The sequence below is a fragment of the Micropterus dolomieu genome, linkage group LG16, assembly GCF_021292245.1.
Source record: "Micropterus dolomieu isolate WLL.071019.BEF.003 ecotype Adirondacks linkage group LG16, ASM2129224v1, whole genome shotgun sequence".
NCBI lineage: Eukaryota > Metazoa > Chordata > Actinopteri > Centrarchiformes > Centrarchidae > Micropterus > Micropterus dolomieu.
The window spans coordinates 14,004,423-14,030,957 of record NC_060165.1 but is presented as its reverse complement, the minus strand read 5'-3'; the positions used below and the strand labels follow the sequence as shown (position 1 = coordinate 14,030,957).

General features: G+C 38.6%; 1 protein-coding gene across 6 annotated transcripts in view; it reads right to left on the bottom strand.

Annotated features, from left to right (window-relative positions):
* The window catches only part of cacna1c (calcium channel, voltage-dependent, L type, alpha 1C subunit), a 152,229-nt gene that overhangs the window by 43,305 nt on the left and 82,389 nt on the right, over positions 1-26,535 (bottom strand). For 3 of the 6 annotated variants that reach the window (XM_046071682.1, XM_046071683.1, XM_046071684.1), the window contains exons 10-24: positions 15,403-15,493; positions 11,309-11,335; positions 8,747-8,907; positions 8,470-8,543; positions 8,153-8,304; positions 7,701-7,902; positions 7,375-7,495; positions 6,859-6,973; positions 6,058-6,175; positions 5,850-5,922; positions 5,280-5,412; positions 4,976-5,105; positions 3,316-3,375; positions 2,739-2,845; positions 2,538-2,552 (exon numbers count right to left, since the gene is read on the bottom strand). In XM_046071682.1, the coding sequence (XP_045927638.1) occupies positions 2,538-2,552; positions 2,739-2,845; positions 3,316-3,375; positions 4,976-5,105; positions 5,280-5,412; positions 5,850-5,922; positions 6,058-6,175; positions 6,859-6,973; positions 7,375-7,495; positions 7,701-7,902; positions 8,153-8,304; positions 8,470-8,543; positions 8,747-8,907; positions 11,309-11,335; positions 15,403-15,493 (1,579 nt within the window). The remainder of the gene's footprint in view (positions 1-2,537; positions 2,553-2,738; positions 2,846-3,315; positions 3,376-4,975; positions 5,106-5,279; positions 5,413-5,849; positions 5,923-6,057; positions 6,176-6,858; positions 6,974-7,374; positions 7,496-7,700; positions 7,903-8,152; positions 8,305-8,469; positions 8,544-8,746; positions 8,908-11,308; positions 11,336-15,402; positions 15,494-26,535) is intronic. The other 3 variants (XM_046071686.1, XM_046071687.1, XM_046071688.1) reach the window with 2 other exon arrangements.

Below are 26,535 nucleotides of genomic sequence, written 5' to 3'. Positions count from 1 at the left end.
AGGGGGGGGGACACGCATAAGGTAAAGAAATTAAAGGACAGTGGCCAACTGAAGCCAACTGTATCAAAGTATGATACAAAATAATCCTAAAAAATATTTAAATAAATAAGGCATGAAAATAGCCATGATTCTCTTTAGGGATAAGTAAAGTTGGGCTTCAACTGGGCAAAGTCAAGAATATATGTTTACATAACATATTACTTACAAACTGTATGCTATAAGGCTGTGTTAAATATCACAGATTTTGAACAGGGGCTTGGAAGAGTTGCACATTTTTCTCAAGAAGTCAAACGCAAAACTGATTGTAGTCTGTTTTTTTAACTACTAAAATAATGATCATACTATAGAGGGTATGCGCATGATGTCACAGAACACAGTTACGCTCACTGAGTGGCAGAAAGACAAGCAGCAGCGTTAGCTTGAATCAGCTAAAACAGAAAAAACACATCTAAAATGGGAAAGAGCTGGAACACTGGTTCTTTGGTAAGCAGTTAGGATTACTGCCGAGTCCGATCTGCCTTTAATTTGAGCTAATAATCACTTGCTTTACTCGATGTCTGTGAAGATTCTCAGTCATCCAGGTAATAGATATCCAACGAAGGTTAAAGTAAAGGGCAACTGGACTTGGTTGAAGACACTGGAAGACGTTTTGTTCCTCATGAGGTTGCCCTTGACTTTAACCTTCGTTGGACTTGCTTTACTCCCGGTTTGCTAAACGCAGCCACGGTAACAGATGTTTTGCCACTCAGTCCAGCGTGTTCCTGAAGGGGAAGTGACATCAACGCATACCCTCTATACTTGATACATTTTTTATAAATGGGGAGTAGACAGCATGGTTTCCCTTTTTAACATAAATTGCCTACAATGTTAAGTACAGTACGACACACACAAACATGGACAAACATGGAGAGACACACACAAGTACACCACAGACAGACCAACACAAAGACACAAACAGCCATTTACAGGCAAACAGAGAGTTATTGTGCTGTAAGAAAGTGTCAGTACAAACCAAAGGTCAAACAGTGTGACCTTTTAAAGGAAGTGAATACCTAATGAATACCTTGACATTTTGAATTTAACAATAAAGCTTAAAATTGGTCCTTCGGTAATCTGAACTAGGGTCTCCGAGTGTAATTATAACTACTTGATGTCAACAGATATCAAACATACTAAAAATCTAGCTTGCCAGTATCTTTTACTGATAATTTAGTTTAGAAAGCTGATAGGCCAGTTATTCAGTTAACTGAAGAACAAATACAAACACCTTTTCCCATAGTGTAACACAGAAAGAAAGAATGAAAGAAAAAAGTGTATTCAAAATGTCAATGTATCCTTTTAAGGGAGTGACATTTTAGATGGTTAAAGGAGTAGTTTACAGGGAGTGACATTACTCTGTGTTGACTTTTAAAACAGAAAGCAAGGAAAATACCCGTTGTGCAACTTTTTACAAAGGAAGGTACAGTTTAAAGGCAGTTAAAGGTAGTTCATGTGGAGTAGGATTATTAGTAACATATCACAGTCAAATCAGCTGTGATATCGCCTAGTGATATAACAATTCCTACTCATGTCAACTGAAATTTAAACTTTTTATATGGTGCAAAATGTAAAAGAAATGTACGTAGTTGTGCTTCAGTTGACTGGGAATGATGAACCTTTTACACAATTTGCAAACAGCCTGATTCTAACTAGTTTTCTCAGAGAGCAAAAATACTGTTTCTGTCCAGAGATAAGTGGTCTTCATTAATTGTAAAACATCGGCCACACTGCCATAGTTCTTTCATGTGAAATAATGTTGGTCATATATCATGCTGTCCACACAAAATATTATGAGACTATACAGGATGACAGCAGAAACATCAGATGTTTTATATACGGTGTGATTTGTTTTAGGACTGGTTTTCATTTGCATATGAAATTACTAATCTCCTTATAAAGTTTTGCCATTTCTACTCTGATTTTTTAAGTTTTACTTCAATGCCCACAGATACTTGAATGAATAATGAGATAATAATAATAGCAAAACAGTATCAAAGGAAAGGTACAGTATATACTGATACTGCAGTAAAAGGCAGTTTATAGACACTATTAAATGCAGCAGCATCACAATGAATTTGACTGTGATGTATTCAAGATATATCCCACACACAAACTACTTTTAACAGGCAAAAACAACTTTTAGCATTCAGGTGTCATTTATATAGCCTGGGAGAGTTCAGTTTATCCACAAATATGACAAGAGATTTTAACCTGAAGAATAGATAAACAAACATTTACTTGACATAAAGGTGACTACAGCACAAAAGCAAAAGCATACCATGTGTTACAAATCATCCATTAATTATCAATACAGTAGAATCTGACTAAACTATGCAGTCTTGATTACAGTCTTGGTTTTCTTTCCTCTTGTTCTGAAGGAGGCTTCAACTAAACTCCCCAAGACCATAGAAATAGCAAATCAAAAGAGTGACAGGTTCACACAGTTAAGGTGAAGGTCTGTTAAGAGGGGTTATTAATATGGACTAATATGGACTTACGTCGAGAAGTCTAGTCTATTAAGAATTAGAGACAGAGAGTGTAGTATAGCATATTAAACATTAAACATTAGAGAAATTACAGCATTTCAAGGAGCACAACACTTTGATTAAAATGCTAAAGCAGTAGACGATTCAAGTACCAATTACAATGGGACAACAGTAAAAAACATTCATCAAAAAAAACCATTTTACTGCACTCACTGTATTCCAGAGGAGATGAGGGACACACTAACCACCACCAGGTCCAGGATATTGAAATAGTTTCTACAGAATGAACCTTTATGGACGAAGGCTCCATAGGCTGTCATCTGTGGGGGTCAAAGTTCATATTTTAAAATCAAATAAAGAAGGATCAAATAACAGCTTAGTATGATGAACCATGTAGAGGGCAGTGATATTGACTGCCTTACCTTTAACACTGAGCATGGATTATATGTGTCTGCAACTAGCTGGTCTTTGTTTTAACTTTCTTTAAAGAAGGGCTTACTGCCGAGTACACATTCTTAAAGTTCTTTGAAAGTCAGTTCTCTACATTTCTGTTGTCCTGATGCAGTAAAGCCTTCTCACTAGGCACATCAACCTGGTTGCTACAAATGTCAACCGTTGTTTGTCTGCAGCATTGCTAAATATCAGCAGCCAAACTTTAGCCTCCAGTGATATCCTACATGTAGGAAATTCTTTAAAAGATCAAGACCACGTAGAAGTATCGCAAATACATACTGTAGCATTTACAGATTATATAGCCCACTTATCTTACATCAAACACATGGAATACTACCTTAAGAATTATCTCTATGGTGAAGAGTCCAGTAAAGACATGGTCTGCATATCCCAGGATCTGAAAATATAACATCAAAGATCATCATCAGTTTAGAGACAGTATTTCCATGATTCTTTTAGTCTAATGTACACTACACAACAGTACTCCTGAGACTGACAACAACGCTCCATTTCCTACCCAATATGCAACGACTAGCTGACACAAAAGAATTGTGTTATCAGTTGTATTTACTATAACAGTGAACTGTGACAAAACTGAACCAAGGTTGCACTGCATTTTGGAGAACAAGGCTGAAGGAATTTACCAACCATCAAAACCTAACTCACACTCACTCACTTTTTAGGGTTCACCAGTAACAACACAACTCTTTCTAGGTCTAGACTTAAAAGGATTGTTTTACACACATCGCAGGAAGTGCAGTTCTTCAGGGGTTAAGGCTGAACTTATGGTCTTAATTGTAGCATAGTCCTGGATGACTCCACAACATACTGAAATAATAATACTGAGCTTCAGGTCTAATGATAATGAATTCCTATTTGACTTAAATAGACTTTAAAAACAGAGCAGAATCTGAAAAAAAAAACAGGACTTATTATTTCATTAAGGTTTCAGACTGAGCTTAACTGAGGTACAGCAGCCTATACCATAGCCAAGGAAAATACAATAATTGATTAGGGGTTTGTCTTGCTCACTGAGAAAAAAAACAATAAACAAAAACAGATTCAGCACACACTGTGCCCAGTCTTTACATTAGACTACAGCTCAGAAATTACACCCATAAACACTAAACAACACTAATATATAAACAGTATGGTGATGTTCTATTAGTGTATACAACTACAGTGCATATATGTCCTTCATAAATACAAATAGTACATGTTTTAGGGTTTTAGAGTTTGGCTTAAGGCTGAATATACAGTGTCTGCGGTTGCGTGCAAATTAATAAATGACATTTCTTATACTTTGAACTTGGAACCCAGAGACACGTGTGTAACTAACACTGAACTATTAACACACTTTCTTGGTTAAATGAGGGTTAACAAAAAAAACCTGAGGGCTATCATGTTCTTTTCTTTTTGAGTAATTTTTGCCTTTATTGAGGATAGAACAGCTGAAGATAGACAGGAAATGCGGGAGAGAGAGAGAGAGAGAGAGGGTAAGCCTTGCAGCAAATGAGCCGCGGGTCACATTCAAACCCAGGCCACTGTGTTAAGGACTCAAAGGCCCGGTACATGGTGTGCATGCTTTACTGAGTGCGCTAACCGACACCGCTATATGTATTTTAACCATATGTTTTGCTGTATGTGTAAATTACAAACACTATAATGTTAAGTTTCCAGCCTTGCAAAAAAAGTAAAAGAAATAATTAAATTGACAAAACAAAGCTTAATATAGATCACAGGTTCTTAACATGAAGTTAATCACAGCAGCAGTACTCTGGAAGAAATCTCCTTAAGTGTAACAGGCCAGTCACAATAAGCTTTGGTTCCTCTATATGTTGCTGTCGGCTATAATCCATTTAATACAGAATTAGTGCGTGTGGGCAACTAATGATGACTACGTTTGCTTCTGCCTGTACCTTAATGTATATCCATTCTTTTATGTGTATATACTGTATTTACACTTTATTACATGCTTTTTCTTTATTGTGTGTTACCTGGTTTCTGAAGGAGTCATTCTTGACTGGGTCCTCTGCTGCCAGACTGATGCTGCTGAGCAGGATGAAGAAGAGGATGAGGTTGGTAAAGATGTTGTGGTTGACGATCTTATGGCACAGAACTCTGAATCTAAGAGAGAGAGTGAGAGAATCATGTTTGAGTCTCTTGTTTTAAAAATAATAGAAAAATGTTAAATGGTCACAACATGCAGAGATAAAGAGGATGGAAAAATACAGGGAGAAACCGGCCGAGATCGGGAAAAAAGCAAAGTAGCCAGAAAGCAGAACTATAGTGTCCTCTTACTTGTTGGTGTGGCTGAAGATGAAGAAAGCACGGGCCTCAGGCATGGGAATGGCTTTTTCCTTCAACTGAATGTCGGAGAGTGGCCGAGGCCTCGGGCCCACTGGCATCTCTGGCTCATCCTCATCATCGTCCCCTGATGAGAGTGAGGAGAAGGATAGTAGTGAGAGTACATGTAAGAGGAGAAAAGCAGAAAGTACAGGAGAGGAAACTAAATGAAAAAAAGTAGGAAAAATGGCATCTCTAAGTATAGGTGCCTTAGCAGTAGGTCACACAAAGGAAAAACTGCACCGTGTTGACATTGAAATTAAATAATAAATTAAAACACGGTTCCTAAGCAGCCCTGTGTATTCACATGTTGGTAATACCAAGTTTTCGAACATATCTACCTAGTAGAAAACAGTGTACGTCAGAAATGAAAAGTATGTATATGGGATGAGAACTACTTTTTCAGATTATTTATTAAAAATTTCACGTGGAACTTCATAGCTGCTGGCAGTTCTCATATTCAACTATTAATTCATCAAATCATTTCATCATACACACAGTTCACACATATGGTTTGAGTGTTACCTATGTAATCATTGGCAGGATATGGGTTCTTCTCTTCACTCTCATCTCCACAGTACTCATCCATGTTAATCTGCTGAGAGAGAGCATTACATTAATTTACCACTTCATTCATTTCTCTGACTACAAACACACTTACTTGCTCACTTGTGCGCTTATTGAAGTTCGTGGCCACTTTAGTCTTTCTTGATATGTGTGTGTCTACGTGTACCTTAGTAGCAGTGTTGGTCTCTCCATCAGAGGTGATGGACTTCAGCTCTATCTTCTCTTTCTTCTCCTCCTTCAGAGGCGGCTTCTCATTGTTATGACGCTTCTCTGGACTGGCCAATCTGGAGAAAGAGGGAGGAAAAGAAGATCCTCACCTTCAGCATCATTCTTCTTGTCCTAATCCTAGCAGTGTTAGCCGCATGTTAATCCACTAACTTGTATTGAATCATATATAAATTAACATCAGATGGCCAAAACAGACTGATAATGGGGTGTATTTCAATCACAGGGGGTGGCTGTGCTGTTAAAATCAAACCAAAAGGTTAGTGGGCCTGGAAACGGCTGTTTTCCATCACATTTTCCCCCCAGATCAATACAGGTTGGAACCAAGAAGGAGAAATTTAACGATTTGTGCCACTAAAATCTCACATAACCAGTGCTGACAAATAACCTTTATTAGTTTATTATCATTGAGATGCTAAAATTATACAATAAAATTGGTATAGACAGAAAAGCAGGCAAGTCAGCCTGTCTTAAAAACCTAATAGTTCATGTTCTAATTGTTAAGCATTTTAATGCTTTGATTCCAGTGCTCAGCATCCTTAATTGGCTCTGGGCATTCCTGACTATCCAGGATGCTGTAAGATTAAGCTCTCCCTTGATGCCGTTGAGATAGGCCAAACTCTCTGACTCCCACTCTCCCCTTAGCAGTTTTCATTGGTGTTGGTCAGACACAAAAATGTTTTCTTTTCCCTCTTTCTTTTCCTCAACCAACTGTTGTGTCTTTCTTTCTCTTTCCGTTTACCTGGCTAGCTTTTTCCTCTCCTTCTCCTCTTCCTCTTCTTTCTGGGCGGATGTCAGGCTCTCAGCGTCTGCCAGATTATCTACAGCGATGGCCAAGAAGACATTCAGTAGGATATCTGTTCAGAGCAGTGAAGTTAAGGATGTTGCTGACCCATCAGATCATCATTATGGTTGGTTGCAAACAAAAGAGATATTCAGTAACCTCCAGCAAAGTGTTTTGGCTTCATGAATGTATCCCTATGCAAAACACATCCTTCCTTCCTGCAACTGCATCTTAAATAGGGGCTAGAAATCTGATCTGATTATATTCAAATCACAATCAGCCACATTGTTATCTATTTGATAGGATCATATTTAACAAAATCGGAGAACAAGTTTGGCTGCCAATCTTTTCTCCAGACACATGTTGATTCTTCAGTCCATGTCATCACTCATCACCCCTCCACCTCCCTTCATATCCACATTATACACGCAGCTGTGCAGCTACTTTACTTAGGGCTCTGTTGCGGCAGGATACAATTTCCGCAGATGAAGAGGATGATGAAGTAGATGCAGACCAGCATGCCAGGGAATGATGGTCCACCGTACGCCATGATACCATCATACATCACAGAGTTCCAGTCCTCTCCTGTAAGGATCTATGGAGTAAGAAAATAAATTGAATAAAAATCTATTTTGCGTAAAGACAGTAAATTACATGTAAATGTTTTTGTATTTTCAAATGGAGAAGACAAAGATCATGATTTCATGGACACAAGCTGAGAATGGAGGACAGACCAAGATGGAGGAGAAAACACAGGAGGAAAACAAGGTGCAAAACAGGAACATTTGCAAAATCATTACCTGAAACACAGTGAGCAGAGACTGGGGAAAGTTGTCAAAGGTGCTGCGTCGGGTCTCGTCAAAGTTGAATTTCCCCCCAAAGAGCTGCATGCCGAGCAGGGAGAAGATGATAATGAAGAGGAACAGCAGGAGCAGCAGGGAAGCGATGGAGCGTACAGAGTTTAACAGAGAGGCCACCAGGTTGGACAGGGAGTTCCAGTATCTGGGGGAGAGACATCCAGTTTATATGTGTGCAAATAAACATTTATCTCTCACAAACGCACATTACACTTCCCGGTCTGTTTCCCTTGGTTCTTCTCTATTGATTGCAGGTTCATGCATCCTGAGGACATTCGTTAATACAATAGTTGCTTTTATTGTCCAGTACTACTTTTTCAAATATACACTCTTTGTCATCAAATAATGTTATCAAATAATCAATAAATGTCAATATTAAAAAGGTCTATATTAACCTGGTTATTTTGAATATTCGCAGCAAGCGTACACAACGTAACACAGAGATGCCAAGAGGAGACATGATCTTGGTTTCCACCAAAATGGTCTCAAGAATTCCTCCACATACTACGAAGCTGTCGAAGCGATTGAAGAGCGAAACAAAGTACGCCTGTGGAGAGTTAATATAGAAGTGAAATTAAAGGTAGCAATTAGAGGAGAATAAAAACATGAGTTTACATTTAACACTCTTGACAATCTTGGAATTGATAAAAAATAAAATCTTTTCCGATATTATACATTTTTTTGAAAAACAACGTTACTGTTAGCCACCTACCTGTAGACCCAGACTGTACATCTTCAACAGCATCTCACCAGTGAAGAGTGCTAGCAAGACTTTGTTGGCTATGTCTAATAAGTAGGAAAGAAAGGAGAGAAAGAAGAGAAGGGATTGGAAAACAAAAATAGGGGTAGAATAAAAAGGGACAAGGTATGGAATAAAAGGAAAAGTGGAAAAGAAAAGACAACGCAAAGAAGTGAATAATTTACCTACGATCAAAATGAGAGTGTTTATGTATCCGTAAATGTATGTAGGTATGAGTGTTCTTATGTACCTTGTACATCAGTTAACCACTGAGGCTGCTGGTGATGTTCAGAGGCGATGGTCAGAGTGTTGAGGAAAACCAGGAAGATGACCAACCAATAGAAAACCTGTGATTTGACTGCTGCCCGGCACTTCCTCCTACACAGCCTGTTCCACCTCCGAGAGTATCGACTGAGGAGGAAGAAGCAGAGATTGAGAGAGAGAGATGGAGAGGTGAGAAAAGATGGGTGAGGGAAGAGGTAGGGAAAGGAGGGACGTGGCAAAAGAAAGAAAAAAAGAGAGGCGAAAGGGTCAAAGACAGAGGGGCCAGTACGGAAAGAGGGTGAGGAGAAGAGAGCCAGACACGGGAGGAAAGAAAGAGGAAGAGCGAGAACAAAGAATGATCAACAGAAACAAGTGAAGAAGAGAGTGTAAGACAAACAGGCGAAGGAGAGAGAGAGAGAGAGAGAGAAAAAAAGAGTGAATTAATCCATCTACAGGGTAGTGACGACATCACCCCTTGGCCCCGTGGTTGTATATTGTTTGAGAGCAGAGCTGTGGAACAATTAGTCATTCTCAAAGACGTTTTGCACCAAGGAAAAGCAAGTATGAAGAGCTTTGTTGCAGAATGAGATATGCACCATTTGAGAAAAAAAAGGAACGTGTATTCTTACGAAATGATTGAAGGCATAAATTTAAACTGAAATGTGTTATATTGCGATTCTCAGTTCAAGGGAAATTCATGCTTCAAAAGAAGAAGTGGTTAATTCTTAGACAATTTAACATGTTTGTTCTGTGTCATTTTGTACACAAGGTCTTTTGCACTTTTCTTGCTTTTCTACATTCAACTGTTGAAAATCAAAGTTATTTTTTTTCTGTTAATTGCCAGCTTCACACCTCACAGTCACCACCAGTCCACTCAAAGAGTCATGCCATTATTTTTTTTATTTTTTACCTACGCCCATGTAACAATGACTGGACAAATTAAATTTCTCCTTTTTCCATTCTCATCTTGAAATAATCTCAGTGAGAGGAATCAAAACAACTCAAGACAATCTACTTTGTTTTTGTTCTCAGCATAAAGAAGCAGAGTAGCATGAATCTCACCTTAGCCTTTCACATAAGACACTTTGAGGAGGGAATCCAATTTGACAATACACTTGTGCAGCTGTATGTACAAATGGAGGCGCCCTACCCGTTAGTGGAGCATTTGCACACTGGGAAAAATGGCAATGTGTAATTATAAGATTTTGCTCCAAATGACCTTAAAAGTCAATGGGCAGACAATAATTTGTTAATGATAGCCCGCCTTAAAACAAAGTGAATAAAAACAATAAGTTAATTGCCCTGAACAATCTGATACAACTATGATAAGCATTGTATATGTTAATTTGTTGAATCACTGTTAAATCATCTGTTGAATAACTGAAAAGGGACATTGTAACCTTAGATGTGAGAGAAGGTTCAGTGTCCTGTTGTAAGTATTAGAAGTACTTGGGGTGTCTCAGTTTCTAGAAATATGCTTGTTGGAAACTGGTTCTCACTGGAATTTGTTTTTAGAGAAAGAGACATGATAGCTAAGAAGAGCCAGACATGCCCATCTCACTGGCTTCCTGGTGCCAGTACTGTAATAAAGTACCTTCTTGTAAGACAACAGAGTCTGACCAGAGAGTGTTTTTAATTCATCATAGATGAATCAGCTGTTATTTATAAAACTAAATTAATCCAGACCACAACAGTCCTAATCAAGTATCTCTCTTTTTCTGTTGTAGGTGTCTCTCCATTATTTATGACTGGCTCCCTTTTCCACTGGTGCCCCACAACACAGGACCTGCTTGCAAGGAGATTTGTCATGTACTGTAACTGGAATGCCTCTTTTCAAACAGATCAACACAGCTCACCAGGAAGAGTTATCCCTCTCTGCCTATACAAAATTCATGTTTCACCTGTCTTCTGTGTGTGTGAGAGCTGTTTAGAGTCAGCTATGGCACACAGCGGCTTTTTGCCATGATGCACACACTGAATGTTACATGAGACAGAAATCACAGCACAACACAAGCGAACATGCATTCTGACAGTAGAATACATGTCATTTTTAATGTCTGTAATGCACTCTTATATCTGTCTGTTATAAACAAAGTCACAGCTAGCAGCCAGTTAGCTTAGCTTAGCACAAAGACTGGAAACATGGAGACACTAGCCTGGCTCTGTCCAAAGGTAACAAAATCTTAACTTTGCAGAAACTCCAGAAAGTTACTGTACCCAGCCAAGTAATAGTCTGGCACAGACAGGCTAGCTGTTTCATTCTTTGTGCTAAGCTAAGCTAAATAGCTGTTGGCTGTAGATTCATATTTACAGTACAGACATGACAATGATATCGACCTTCTCATCTAACTCTTTGCAAGAAAGAAAGTAGTCCTAGCTCTAAAAAAGTTTAACTATTTCTTTAAAGAGCAAGGCTGTCTATTGCTAGTTTGTTTGCTTCTTGTGCACTCCTGTAAACAAGCACACACATCCAGCGACCGTACAAATACCACAGCAGAGACATTAGAGCCAGGGAATTAAAAGACTATGGTAAACAACATGTACTAACCTGAACTTGGATTTGGAGATCCTATTTCTGGAACACAGAAAACAGAATGGATTATACACACACACACAACACACATAGAGACAGGTACACAACATGAAAGGGGTGATTTGAGAGGGATAAAGGAGGATGGTTTCTCTCATTATCACAAAAGCCGTAGTAAATATGTTCCTTTATCAACTTAGTTGTGTGCATCCATTATTTCCTGCACTTTTGAGATGCAATTTCCAAGTAAACATTTGTTAGTTTAGTGGTTCTCAAACTTTGTCTGTCATCACCCTCTTTCAAAAGCTGAAAAAAGTTCAAGCCTCCCCACTACATGTAAATAGATTGAATTCTTTTCAATCATTAACAATATTGGGGGAGAAACAAATAAAAAAGAAGCCCAGTTGAATTTGGTTGAAATAAACAAAATGATTCAGGTCAGCACGATAGCATCAGTAAAGTGTTTATATTTTCCTACATAAATTGTATTCATTCAATTCCATATTTTTCCCCTGGTCACCCCCCCTGCACTGGTTCTATGCCCCCCAGGGGGACCTGACCCCTAGTTTGAGAAACACTGGTTTAGGGTCTGAGGTGAACTACACTAGCACTACAAAGCTGCCAGTCTTTTCTCTGCAGAACATTATTTTGATATCTTGTATCACAATACCTTGTACCTTGAAATCACCCAACTTTCCTTTTGAACAAATCACCCCCTGCAAACATGTATACAGTGGCATCCAGTCAAAAGAAAAAAATCTGAGTAAGTTTTGATTTCTTCCAATCAGCCCTGGTGTGAACAAACACAACTCACTAATAGAAAAATGTCTGTTGATTGTTCACCACTGTAACAGCAAAAGGTACATACATAAAGTACTGAGGACGAGAGATTATGGAAGACATTGTGTCTGGAAAGAGAAAAGAAGAGAACAGAAGAGGACAGAAGAGAAGAGAAATCCCCACTGTGGAAATTAGAATTGACAACATTTAAAATTTTTTCAATCTGTTTTTTTAAATGATTTAAAGTCCCACACCAACCACATGTTGGTTGGTGTGGGACAGGCTGAAGCTGTTCTCTCAGCCAAAGGCTGTTTAATGAAAACCAAACTTGATAACAATAGTACAAATGTTTGGTTAATTGGTGAATGTGACGATGATGTACTGGTTAGCATCTTTATGGCTCCTTTTATTGCATTTCAAATTCATTATATTGCGTCTATATCAATTTTGGAAACATGACATAAATCAAAAGAGAATGTAGTAGCATCACATACTGTCATAAACACAAGTCATCTTGAAGAATTTTAGGGATTTGTTGTTGTGTAGTGATTTTGTCTGTATAAGCAGATGAATTGACTGACTGGCTGACCGACTGACTGAAGCAATGAAATGACTCACTAACTGACTGAACGATAGAATAAAATGACTGACTGGCTGGATATGGAGGCTGACAGTACACACGTCTCTTCTCTCCATGTGTCCGTCTCGATTATGAGATCAGCAGGAGCTGAAGTAGCTCCTACCCCCAGGTCTGTCTCCATAGTAATGTGAAGAAGAACTGACAAACACTGAAGTCTCATATTCTATCTCCATAATAGTGTGAGCAAATGCCCCTAGCCAAACTTGTCACAGTCTCGAAGAGGAAGGATGAGGGTTTGCATTTCCAGTCTTGGCAAGGTTTACTATTCATTTGGTGAGATAACAATGAAAGCCACTTATTTAAGTAAAACTCAAAATTGCATGTGTAAATTCTAGAGCTCCTTTGTGGATAATAAAAAGGGAGACTGATGCTGTAGACCTACACATTTTTATGGGAATTTTCAGACCAAATGAGGTTTATCCTGCAGCCCTTTTGGAAGTTATGAATGAGAAATTATACTCTGTGCCACAACAAGATGTTTATTCATAGACGAGTAGATAATGTATAATCTAGTAGAATGTAGTGACTTAAGTTTTGTATTCTAAATATTTGATCTTTAATACACATAATGACTAAGTGAGCACTTGATCAAACTTCACCCACTGATGTAAATCATGAGATGCGTCCAAAAGCTCCACAAAAAGCTAGTAAGTGAACTTTGAGTTAATATTTCTTTGTCAAAGCACAATAATTATATATTGAAATGTGCCTACAGCTGCAACATTTAGTTGATTAACTGATTAGTTGACTGACAGAATATTAACTAGTAAGTAACTATCTGTAACTACTTTGGGAATCAAATAATCATTTCAGTTAGTTTTAAAGCAAAAACGGCAAATATTTACTGGGGTTTCTCAAATGTGAGGACTTGATGCTTTTCTTTGTCATATATGATATTAAAATGAATATGGTTGGGTTCTGGACTGATTAAACAAAAGATTTGAAGACATTTTTGGGCTCTGGGAAATTGTAACAGGCATTTTTCCTTATTTTATAGCCAAAACAATTAATCAATAACTTGTAACTAATTGGCAGATTATTCGCAAATGAAAATAATTATAATGCTACTATACAGCATTAAATGGAGTGAAACAAATTGCTAATGCATACGTCATAAAATTATGGTTTCACTATATTTCCCATTATGTGTTGGGTTTGTGGCGCCTCCTGAAGACTCAGATATCCTTTGTTTTGAGTTGTTTTGGTCTGACGGGACAAATAAACACAAACAACATAACAAAGACAAAGTAACAGATGGACAGCGAGAGTACGGATAAACAATTGTGTGCCTACCGGCTTTACTGTTTCTCTGGTCAAGGAGATTTTTTATTCAGTTTGATTTCGCCTCTAAATTGTCTTATTTATATTGTAACTTTCTCTATTCTATTCAGCTACGTTCACAGTGATGAACAGTGTTATATGTTGGTGTGTTTGCTTGTGTGTGCTGAAGTGGGCCTGCTGGGGTCACGGCTCCTGCGTGGCCTTGTGTCTAGGAAAGAAAGCAATGAACTTGTTTGAATAATGTAAAAAATGAAAGGAGAGGGGGACGAGGAGCGACTGAGTCAGCTGTTCGTGAGCTCCCACAGGGGAGGAGGAAAGCACTTCACCAACAAGAGAAAGAAAGAGAGAGAGAAATTGATGGAGAGAAGGAAAGAAAACTGGATTACTGTTAGATGAGCCATGAAAGACGTCCTGCTTTTCTACCTTTTGTGATATCTCAAATGATGGTGAAACTTTCTTTGTAACACATGAGTCAACGGGCACTTTGACCTCACAAAATGGGCTTCTTCTTTGAGATAACTTCCTTAAAATAACAATATCACTGACTTATTCTGCAAAGTCAAAACTTGAGTAACACCAGACATTGGAAAGATTATGCACAGATTCCGTGATACAAACTATAAACCTGTATTTCTTAGTGAAATATATATATATATATATATATATATATATATATATATATATTCTTTTTTTCACTTTTGTCTATTGAAATTTTACAGTTTATAAATCACAGAATCAACTTTTGAAATAATTCCAGTATAATCCCCATCCTTGAACCTGCTCCCCAGGCATACTGTATTTTAATATTGAAAATGAGCACAAAAGCGAGATTAAAAACAGTTTAAATTTGAATTTTCAGCTAAAATGTTTTTTTTTAATCTAGCAACTAGTCTTAGAACCAACTTCAGACTTCAATGTGGTTGTTCAGCTGTAGCATACTACAAAAAAAATATAAGGCAATGTGGTTAAGTGTAGGATTAATTCCTTTTAGCCCAAATATGCTGCATGAAGGTCACAGATTTTTGTCATTTTATTGGCTGTGAAAATGAAAAAGACCGCCTCTAGGAACAGCACATCTGTTCAGTTGTCTCTTAAGGAGTCCTCCCTTTCATAATTTGATCAGTTTAGAGTATGAAGACAACCCACTTTTACTCTGCTCTCCTCTAACCAGCGTTAGTGCATTAATTCTTCCAAACCTCTGTGCGCTTGATGAGACAGAGGTCTGGTTTTGTGAGATCAGTGAAGGACAGAAGCAGGCTGAGCCACACACGTACCACGGCTAATAATCAAGTGCTAATATAGGAGAGATGCAGGATGGAGGTCCATCCTTGGGACTGACAGAAGGTGACTGAGAGAGCTGAGGGATAGAGGGGGGAGAAGTGGTGCGTATGAGGGAGGGTGAGGTACTTACGCTAACCGGGTACAGCAGGTCTCTCCCTCCACGTCTCCCCCGGGGGCGTTGTCTGTGTTGACTGATTCATTCTCGCTGGCTGGCATGCTCACTGTGAGACAGAGAGCAGCAGAGGCAAAGGGGAAGGGAAAACGGATGTAGAAAGAAAGACAGAAAAAAGAAAGAAAGAGAAGATGAATTAACAGGACAGGGAAATAGGTCGTACATCCTCACACACAACATTCTTATGTTTTTTACTGTATGTATAATGCTTGCTCCAAAACAAATGTATGACTACACACACACTTGAAAGCTATAAAGTCCATTCGGTCTTCTATATGTGAGTACTGGAACACTGGGTCAAACACTAAAAAGTTAAAGTAATCTAAAAATCTAAAAAAGTAATTTTCACTGATTGACTAAACTAATTACACCCAGTGTGTAAGTTGCCATACTAGCAATATTTACCGGTTAAGGATCCTGGGACACAACCTCTGCAACAGCTATTAGGATGGATTTCAACTTCTAAGCTGAGGGATTTCTCAACTTCGAGTGAATTAAATCTTAACAAAACCCTTCTGTGATTTTATAGCTCATGGAGATTGAAAGATAAAAACATCCTGTAGATTTTGGTCTTTGGTCTGCAAGCATTGTGGGGGATCAACTCCAGCCAAGGTTTTGAAAAAACCTTGAAATGCTTTTTATTCAGTCTTCTAAACTGTAATCAAGCTGTGAGAGCTTTGGCAGGAAAATTAACTCCCTGCTCCAAAGATTTTTTTGCAGATGTGTGAACAGGTAGAAGGGTTCACTGAAACCAGTCTGTCTTTGTTTATAAGGCACAAGGAGACTGCAAATGTGTCACTTTGTCCTTATTTAAAGACAAGTGTAATGATGTGTAAATATGGAATGATGAATACTGTGAAGATGGAGGCAGAGACTGCTGTAAAGGAAGGATAGGAGTAATATGAATGGGCAGAGGTGTTAGAGGAAAAAAGGGAGAACCAACAAAAAAAAATAGAGATAGAGAGGAAGGAGAGATGGAAGTATCGAGGGAGAGGAAGAGATGGATGAATGTGGTGGGGATAACTGGTTGGGAGACCGATATGAAGTGATACATTGCTTTATATTGCTTCTGTCAGCCTTTGCCTGCCTGCGGAAATGTGCTGTCCTCCCTTCACTGTCACCTCAAACACTTATTGTAACACCCTCTGGGTACCAGAGTCAATTACTGCATATGAATCTTTATGTCTCTTTTTACAGTAAGATACCCCCCCCCACCAAACACGACTCTTAGCGTGAAACCTAGGAACATGATCAGCACTTAAGATGAGAAGTAATTTAAAAAAGCTGAATAATCATAATCTTGACTTGAACAATCTTTGCTTATCATGCAATTGTGCTCTATTATATCAGCTGCAGTAACACAGTTTACGTGTACTATGTGTTAGAAGTTGCTTTCCGAACACAATTTTCAACCCTCACGCTGGCCATTCTGCATTCGTGCTGAGATTTGTAATAGTGTTCCATGCGGACTTGCTAACTGGAAATAAAGGTCCACATAAAACACTACTTGTGGTGAACCTGTATCTTATATACAAGTTTCAAGACCTTGAATAAAGATATAGAGCAGTGCCAAACAAATAAGCAATCAAGTTAAGCAAAGTGTCTCTCAGTATGCAGTCGATCATCCTAAGCTAAAGGGGGCTGCAGTCATCAAGTCATTCCCCCTTCAAACAATGACAAAAGCATTTTGGGCCAACCTAGTTCCCCAGGCAGATTTCCAATTAAGTTTTATAGGATAAATTAGTAAATAAGATTTGCAGCATTCATAGCTTTAGAAAATCTTTTTTTTTTCTTGTGCTGTTTTTTAAACACTTAGCTAACCTCATACATCAAAGTAAGCTACAGAGTGAACAATGCACTTTGCCACATGGTTGGCGATGGATGACTTTTGTGTCGTGGTCTTACTGTTCTGCTCTGAACACGCTGTATGTTCGCTCATACAACACGTGCTACCTGCTGCTATGCTACTTAGTTAAAAGCACGCGAGGCCCTCCGGTCTCTCCCTAGGCTAAAGCCTTTCAAATATAAAACCAGCCATGTGCCTTCTCCTCAATGGAACCCTGAACTAGTTTAATGCCTATTGTTAGAGTAAACCCCAAAGACCTGAGACACAGAGAAGGAAGGAGATGAAGAGGGAGTAGGAAGGAATAGGACCAAGGAGCATGGGAGGGACAGAAATTGAAGGACGGAGAAAGGGAATGAGAAAGATAGGGAAGGGTCAAAAGTATTTAATACAAAAGAGGGATTCATTCATTCTTGCATATGTTGGCATGTGTGAATGTATTAAAATATGAAATAATAGCACTGAAAGTAAGCCAACTGCATTGATTGAACTGCATGATGATAAAAATGATTCACTACAGTAATCTTTGGGGGAAAAAATGTGTGTTTGTGTACTTGTGTACAGATCTGTTTTGTGTCTGCGTTAACACATTGGAATAAGTCAGATATTAATTATCCATGCCATCATGTCCAGAAGCCATTTTCAGATATTTTAATTGGTCCACATTTCCAATACCAAACCCGAGCTGACCAAATATGATTGAACTGTGAATTCACAGTTTAAATCCTAGTACAAACATTCAGAACATGAGGTTTTGCATGCACTCTTAATTTGATACAATAATGTAATGTTTTGAATTTTAGTCTCTAGTTTTTGTCTCACTAAGCAATTGTCACATTATATTGGGGATGACTAAAAATAACCCATAAACAGATTGTTAGCATGTAAGCACTCAACAATGAAGTCAGTGAGTGCCAGTATCTTACATTTCTACTCAACAATATGGCCCAGTCAAAATGATAAAAAGGCTAAAATTCAAATTTTAAAACTGTTTCTCCATTATCTTTTATTATCAGAGCTGACGTGGCTAAAAACAATGCAGGGGGATTTTAGGGAAAGGAATCTGAAACAACAAGGAAAGGACTGTGACATCACAAATATTACAAATGTTTTTAGTTGTCAGTGTGTACGTGTGTAAACTTTTTCTGTGATGACATTGTCCTCTCTTTTTTCAGACAATTCAGGCAGGTGTGAATGGTTTCCTTTCCTACATATCTAAAAAGGAAAACAGTGGCTGCATCTCAATACAGAAATAATTCCTCTCCTTATCTTCTTATTCCCTGTGTGTGTATGTATATATATATATATATATATACATACATGGCCTTAAGATTAGATAATTATTCAATGGAAGGTGTACAAAGACGAAGACAATGAGGATAAACTCCTTTACAGTGTTAAGAGGCAGCCACTTTAGCTTTGAAGCTCTGGAGGGGGCGGGAAAAAAGGAGAGGAGAGGGTGCAGTCCGCTTGCATGTCTACAATCATGTTTCCAGTAAATCTTTAGCTGTAGTGTTGGACCATGCAGACAAACGCACACGCCTTACGAAGGAAAGCCGCATTTTTCTTCACGGCTCCACGCAGAGACTGAAAACGATGGCTCTTACCTGGGGACAGAGAGCACGGCTCAGCAAGACAAACACACACACGCACGCGTGTGTACGCACAAATAGGTACTCACAATCAGCACAAATGCACACAAACTGTACATTCAAACACATATAATCACATGTACTCGTACTGCCTCATCCATTCCAGAATCTGTTGCAAAGAAACACAATGGCATCTGCAAAAATGACATTTGTTTCATTTGTCCAGCAATTACTGTAATTTGAGGTGTATTACTAGCATAGCTAGCAAGAAGGCATTACTGTCTTTCCTCTCTCGTACCATTTAGCCTTTTAATCTTATTTCACTGCCAGACCTTGCCATCATATCTGAACTAGAACCTTCTCATTCTCTAAGCTAAAAAGAAATGAAAGAATAAAAAGACTGACAGAGAGAGAGAGAAAGATGGGAAGAAAGAAATTATTCATTGGGAGAGAGTTGAGGAAGTCAACATTCAAAAGCAGTTTGCTGTGTTGTTTTCACTAAGCAGTACACAGAACAATAAATTTGTCTATCCTATTTTCCTTCCTCTTGGCCAACACAACAGCTATTGTTTTGTATCCACTTCACCCGTTCCTCTCACACTATTTACATCATTGTGAGTCTGTGTATTCGTCAGCAGGCTACTCCATTCTGGGGTTATTCTATTGTTAAATTCTGCTCACTTTTCCAATGATTTAGATGTGATTCTCCAAGCACCCTTGTACAGCAGCAGAAATAATAATAATAATAAAAAAGGAAAACGACATGCACAGACATAATTCATGACATCTAGTATACAAACATATATGCAAATACACAGCTACGCACACATGCACTCGCAAAGCAGATAATCATATACATAGTTATATATTTGAATTAACACTGCACAAGGATAGTTTAAGCTTTGACTAAATTGCAGACAATAATGATCAAAGGAAAACCGTCTTCTTGGGTACCACCGTATTCAAAAGTGCACACACACAAAACGGCCTTCACAAATACGCTTCATAGTGTTGGTGAAAAACACATAGTATTGAAAGACAAATATAAAATATATACAGTATATAAACGTGTAGGCTACAGAGAGATGGGATGATGACCAGATACTGTATATACAAATGTTTTGTTAAAAAATACTGTTAATAATATAATAACACTTTTTATGACCACCACTATCACAGTAACTAAAAGCAAACACTGGAGGCCGCACATCCAACTCAACAACATGCTGTTGTTTTATACATCTATTGTTTTTAAATGTACTCTATAGGGGTTGTTTGGTGACTTTGATGAAAGCCATAGGGAATAAAGCTGTTCAACAAAAAACAAACTGTGCTTCCTCTGGTATTTTAATCCTCAAGGCAAATGCACATTTATCACAGCAGAAGGTGGAAAAGCAAAGTTTCATTGGTGAAAACGGAACAACAGACAACAGAACATTTTCTCCCATCAAAGAGAACAGATCGAAGTCTGCTGATACTTAACGTTTGAAAAAGGCAAAATATTACATTTGTTGAAAATATGTTCAGAGTAGTATCAAAACGTAAGCTACACTTACACATCTACACAGGAAACACACAAAGTAACAGAGGAAATACACATATATAAATAAAGAACTAAAATGGCATTTATATCACATTATATATCATCAAATTTGAGTGTGCATGTCTGTATGCATTTGTTGGTCATGATCACAAATGATAACTGCCATGTTTTAGAGGCTCTTGACTCAGGCAAACTCACTCATGCTATTACTAAAAACAGTAAAAATCAATGTAGTGAATGACATCTATTACTCTCTGTCACCAAAAAGAACCACACACACACACACACAATAAATATCTGTCTTCATATGAACACACTATTCACATCATACATCAATATTATGCCCCCGTAGTTCACACATAGAAAGGTGTGTGTGGTCTCCGTATGAGTGTATGGTTACTAGTGTGACTTGTTCATGATGTGATATCCCATCTGTTCACCGTCCCAGATACCCTCTGTGTCACACAAACACACACACACACTCTCTCTCTCTAGCTCTGTCTCTCTGTTTCTATCTCTCTTCTTATCTCAGCATCAACATTTTCCTTTCCATCTCTTTTTCTGCTATCTTCTATTGTCCTATCCCTTCTTAGGACATGCGTGTGTGTGTGTGTGTGCACTAGTCTATGCAAAATGTGCTGGGCAGCAGGGACAAACTGCCCTCATTCATCTTCCCAGAGGAGGATCCCTCCATCGAGGACAGAGGGTGGCAGAGAAATAAGAGAGCAAGTGACTTGATTTTCCAACTTCACAAACAGTCGAATGATTGATCTTTTTGATGGACAATTTTGGATTATATGTATCAATCATTTTGTCAGATCATCTAAATCTAATGGCCCAAGCTATACCGTTTAGTAAAAGCAATGGACTGAATCTTGCACCTATACGATCTGAGTACAGTTTTAATACTTTTAAATTGTTATTTCTATGGAAAATGTGTAGGATTTTAGTAAAAGCCATATGCACGTTTATATTGGATCAAGACTGGATCAAGAACTCACTTGTCTGGAGATTGTACATGTGACAGTGATGCAGAAGCATCTCTATATTGTGATGTGACATTTTACAAAACTGGCCCATTTTCAGGGCCACATACTGTATTTGTTTGTTTGTTAATGTGCCTTTATCTCAGATAGTGCTGATGTGTTTTTGCCACTCTGTTTGGTCCAGGGGAGCACAACGGTAACAGGTGAAAACAAGTCGATTTGTTACGGATTAGCCACAGGGGTGCTGTGCCTCATTTTCATGTAAAGTGGGTCATTGCTCATTTGACCATGTTAATTTCTTGAGATTCACTGAGAGATTAGATCATCATTGTTTTCGTTCTTTCTTCTTCCCTTGGCAGTGTTTCTCAGAATGAGCCACAGTGCTTTGTAGAAAATGAGCACGCTGTGCGAGTATATGCAGAATGCACGCTCTGCCTCTGCATATTTAGTCATCATTCATTCATTCATTCATCATCAGTTTGAGCATGCTGAGCTCCAAGCATTTACACAATAGTTCACAGTACATGCTGCATGCTGAACAGTATGTGCACAAAAATACGACGAACACATTTTTCATCAAATCCCTGCCTCTCTCACCATCCCTCTCTCAAGTTCTATTTATCTTCTCATAGATCAAACCTCCAGGCCAAAAGAGGCCAGTGCTCTACTCTCCCCCCCCAGGAAATGTAGCTCAGTCCTAGGGAGACATGTGCCATGTGTGGCTGCCTCTCTCTGGAGGTGTTGTGGAGAGAGACATGGTGTTATTTTGCATGTGTACATTTTTGACTGTCAAGCACACACATTCCTAAGGGTGTATACCTACAGTGTGTGAGTTTGCATAAGTGAGTATTTGTTGTGTGTATGTGAGTGTGTGCCCAGAGGCTATTAGCTGCAGTCTGACACATTCCACTAATATCTAAAACAGGTTTTAAACCTCAAGAGGGTTCTAAGCCAAAGCAAGCAGACAATATTAACATCATCTCAGTCTATCAGTCACTCTGTCAGTTAAACTTCACTGACTATAAGCCACTACTACGTGACAGAGATTGCAGTGAGCTAATTTTAGACCAAGCTCTAGATTTGACTCAAACAACTTCTTGGTGCACTAAACACAAAATATCTTAAGATATAAAGATATGATCATTCAACCTTGTCTTTCTGAGACAAAGTCTTGTGTAAAAGTCAAAGTCACACAAAAAAAACAAACTGAATCCGCCAGTACCAGCACACAACAATAGTCACATGCACATATGCATAGTCATTCTCAAGGAAAACTGAAATAGGTAAAAAGATCGTTACTCCCTATTGGCCTAATTTACTGTTTAACACACACACACACACACACACACACACACACACACACACAGTAGCACTCACGGTTTCTGGGTTTGTCATCATCCAAGCCCTCCTCTTCATTCTCTGGGTCAATGTCTTCAGCCTGAGTGATCCAGTCTAAATAGCCCTATATTGACACAAACACACACACACAAACACACACACACACACACAAAGTATATACAGTATTCAGTACTGTATGTATGGACATACAGTAGTTACAACTACAGTATCTTAAATGTAAACTCTCATTAGTGTCTCATCGGTTTCCTCTTTTATGCCATTTTTAGAGCATGTTGTAACTTCAAAAGTGCCTTGTGAATAACTTTTACTCTCCTTTTTATGTTTGCTACTGGTGGTATTTTGGACCTGTCTTTGACCTCTATATTCTGTTGGCCTTCCTCCTCACAAGTGACAAAGGATGTTCCACGATAAGACGTCTTAATTCTCATGCAACTCTGCATATCTTGTGTACTTGCTTAAATGTATTAATTTAAAAGTTACACATGATTCTAATATGTAATATAATAATAAATAATAATATAAGTGCCAGATTTAGCCACTGGACACTTGGGAACTATAAAACTCCAATGAATCACCTGTTTGAAAGCTTGACTGTAATATTCAGTGAATCTTCAGGTAAAGACTGTTACATACTCTTTGAAGGCCTACATTAACAGCCTACCTTGAGGTCCTCCTCCAGTTGCTGTTTTTCTCTGAGTTTCTGGAAGTCACCACGTGCCTTGGCCTTCTCCCTCTCCTTGGAGAACTCTCTGGGAGGAGGGGAGCAGGATGGAGGGGTGGGGGATTGAGAAGGGTTACAGAGAGAGAACGGAAACAGAGGGAGGGGAAAAAGAATCTGAAAATCTAGACTGAAGTGTTGCGAAACAAATCATGTAACAATACTGTGATAACAGAAAACATTATACAGTACTTCAGAACAGGAAGGAGGGAAAACCTGCTGAAGAGAGAAAAACTGTGTGAAGAGAAAAAAGCTCTGCCAAGGAGAAAAGGTGTTAGTATGCAAATACAGATGAAAGCCCATCCAGACATATTGGAGCTGGATTCACATCTCAAACAATCCAATTCACCTAGATATATTTTAAGCAGCCATCAGTTCAATTCAGTTCTGTTTCTGTGTTGGTAAACATGATAACTATCCTGCCAGCCTGATGCGCTGGTAGGAATGTGTATAATACAGACTGAAAGTGATTCAGTCATAATGAGGCCACATTTTGTAATTCATGCAAATTAGAGCTTCAATGAAAAGTCACCTAATAGGAGTCTGGCTATGAATTCAGTCCCAGTGTGTCATCTTACAAAATAGTCTTGTTTCTCTCACTTCTAAATTTTTATTTGTATGCAATGTTGAAGTCCCAGGGCAACAGGGCCCCAGGTGCTCCCAGGCCTGCAGGGAGTTTCTGCTGTGTGTTCTGCATCCACCCCTGGGTCTCCTCCCAGTTGCAATGTGCTTGTTACTACCTCAGAGGGAGGGACAGAGAGGGCACCCCTCACCAGCTGTACCACCCCTGCTTGCTTCTGTCAAACTGAAGGAAAAGTGGATCTGCACAGAGGTCGTCCTGCGTCACTGAGCTTCTCACCTTTTGTCACCATCCCATTGTTTCGGTCACCACTCAGAGGTTGTGGCCATAGGTCGAAATAAAGATATACATGTACACTGAGAGCTTTATTTTGTGCCTCAGCTATCTTTCCATTTAATGTCTGCAATTCTTCACAAGAGCAATTAATTTAATTTCTAATACTCCTATAACCACTTATTATGGAGTGATGTCATGTATTTTACTTTATTCCTATTAACACAGTATGATGCCTGCTTTTTCAAGATCCTTGCAATTTTTGGGGTGATGTGGACAAAAAGGACATAAACAAAGATGATTTAAGACAACTGAAATCAATGTTAAGAGAGTGTGAAAGATTAAAATACTATGATGAAACCTGGAGAAATTACTTCCAGGTGTTGTAACAAGGACAAAAGAAAGAATTAAAAAGCTACAATGTGTAATTCCTGGCCACATGCCCCCTAGCCAGTCTACTCTCAAAGTGATTCAGCTCCTCTGCTCTTTTCTAATCACATGTAACCTTAGAGCTCATCTTTATAATAACCTCGTAAATTAAGAGTTGTATGTCTTCCTGGATTAGTGGGCGTTGCTTTTTCTGCAACAATTACAAGTGATTATCTGTGGGAGGGGCTTTTCCTCCTGCCTATGTGTGTCTGCTCCTCTCTGCCACTCTGTTTAGACACAACTGACAAATATGTGGAAAAAGTAGGTGATTTAAAAAAAACAATAGCAGCAGTGAAATTATTGGCAATGGAGCAGTGGATAAGACATATTCGTCTGGAGTGGGAGGCCCGGGTGCGACCTCTGACATATAGAGCAATTGTAAGTAGCTTTGGATAAAAGCGTTAGCTAAATGACTAATTATAATAATTAATTATTTCTAATAATTAAGATTTTGATATTTCATCTGTTAGTTAGCTATCTCGCACCTTGTTGTCTTAGATTTGGACATTACATGTGTGAAAGCTGCATATGCAGTGTCTGTCCATCCATCCATCAAACAAGTGGAACTTACTACTGAAGTCTGAAAACAGTTTCAGTATGAGGACAACTGTTATTGTCTCACTTGTCAGAACATTAGGACCCAATCCTATTGATTGGTGTTTGTGTGCAGACGTAAGAGCAAAACTCATCAATACATCACTCATTCTCTTCATTGAATTTTTCTGTCCTAAATCATCTCTGAATTCTCTTTTTCCCGCACCTCTTGTTCCTTTATTGCTCCACATTCTCTTTCAAAACAGCCACTCTCCCCATTCTTTCTATTTACATATTACATCAAATTCAAACAAACACAGCCACACCCGATATTTTTGTCTCTACATCCGTCCCTCTCCTTCTTCCTGTTAAGCCATTAGTTATTATGCCAATCTGAGACCCACACACACTACATGGTGGAAGCAGTTGGTAAAAGGTCAGGCTGTGTAGTGTGTTGACAGCATCATTAGTCAGAAGTCAGACAAAGAGTCAGACAGCCAAACCCCCCAAGCTGTTTGGACCAGATAGACCTCTATTATTTTTCCCACAATGCTGCTGTCACATCACTTTGGGTATCGAGAGTCAGATTCAGGTCAGTCAGTCAGTCAGTCAGGGGTGACACTTCACTATCCTAAACCTGATTCATACTGAAGTTTATAATAACCTACTGCATGCGGAGAAAACTCAAAATTCAAAATTATTCCTAAATGCGAAGGTAGTCACTTATTTTTAAAAAGGGGCTGGTGGGTGGCCAATAACCTGGTGAGGTTAAATAACCATAAGCATAAAGACATGGTTATGGATGATGTTTTAATGTATTCTCTGGAACCCAACTGCAAAATGCAAAGTATTTGCCAATTTCCTTACAGTGTTCGACAAGAGCAAATTTCATGGCAGCCTGAATTTTTACCACTGGCTGTTCCTCTTAAATTGAGATTACAGTGTCATATCACATCACAGCCGCACTAAGAACCGAGCATTTTATTTTATTCTAAAGAAGCAACACTGTAGATTTGGAGAGAGACCTTTTAGATAGAGGCAATATCCAAAATGTCTCAATAGATGCAGGAGTACAATTTCACTACAGTCGGCTACAATGATAATGACTAAACATGTATGTACAGTTAATTTAGCTCCGTGGGTAGAGCTGCAAATCCACATACAAATGTGGTGCTGTAAAACACTTTGGACATAAGCATCATAAAATAGTATATACATTTACAGTATACAGGTT